At 38.7% G+C, this 248-nt stretch overlaps 1 protein-coding gene across 1 annotated transcript in view; it reads right to left on the reverse strand.

Annotated features, from left to right (window-relative positions):
* LOC119590371 (cystinosin-like) overlaps positions 1-248 on the reverse strand; it is a 9,763-nt gene that overhangs the window by 3,595 nt on the left and 5,920 nt on the right. The window contains exon 4 of the mRNA XM_037939041.1: positions 65-205. Within this exon, the coding sequence (XP_037794969.1) occupies positions 65-205 (141 nt within the window). The remainder of the gene's footprint in view (positions 1-64; positions 206-248) is intronic.

Genomic DNA, 248 nt, shown 5'->3' on the forward strand with positions numbered 1-248 from the left:
CACAATTGGATATAGATAAACAGTTAGACATATTAATATCTATCAAAGACCTTTGCAATATTACCTCTTTCGGTTCCAGTTCAGCCACACTTGAGGTAAGAAAGAAATATCCCAGATGATTGAGTAAGTCCAGCCGAACACGTCACTAATCACGTTTAAGATGGGGTCATGGATTACAGCTACTCGTACGAACGCGTTTGTTACACTGTTAAAAGATAGTTTCGTGGTTAATAGTAAGCGCATCACGT

This window comes from Penaeus monodon, chromosome 27 (genome assembly GCF_015228065.2).
Source record: "Penaeus monodon isolate SGIC_2016 chromosome 27, NSTDA_Pmon_1, whole genome shotgun sequence".
NCBI classification, from domain to species: Eukaryota; Metazoa; Arthropoda; class Malacostraca; order Decapoda; family Penaeidae; genus Penaeus; species Penaeus monodon.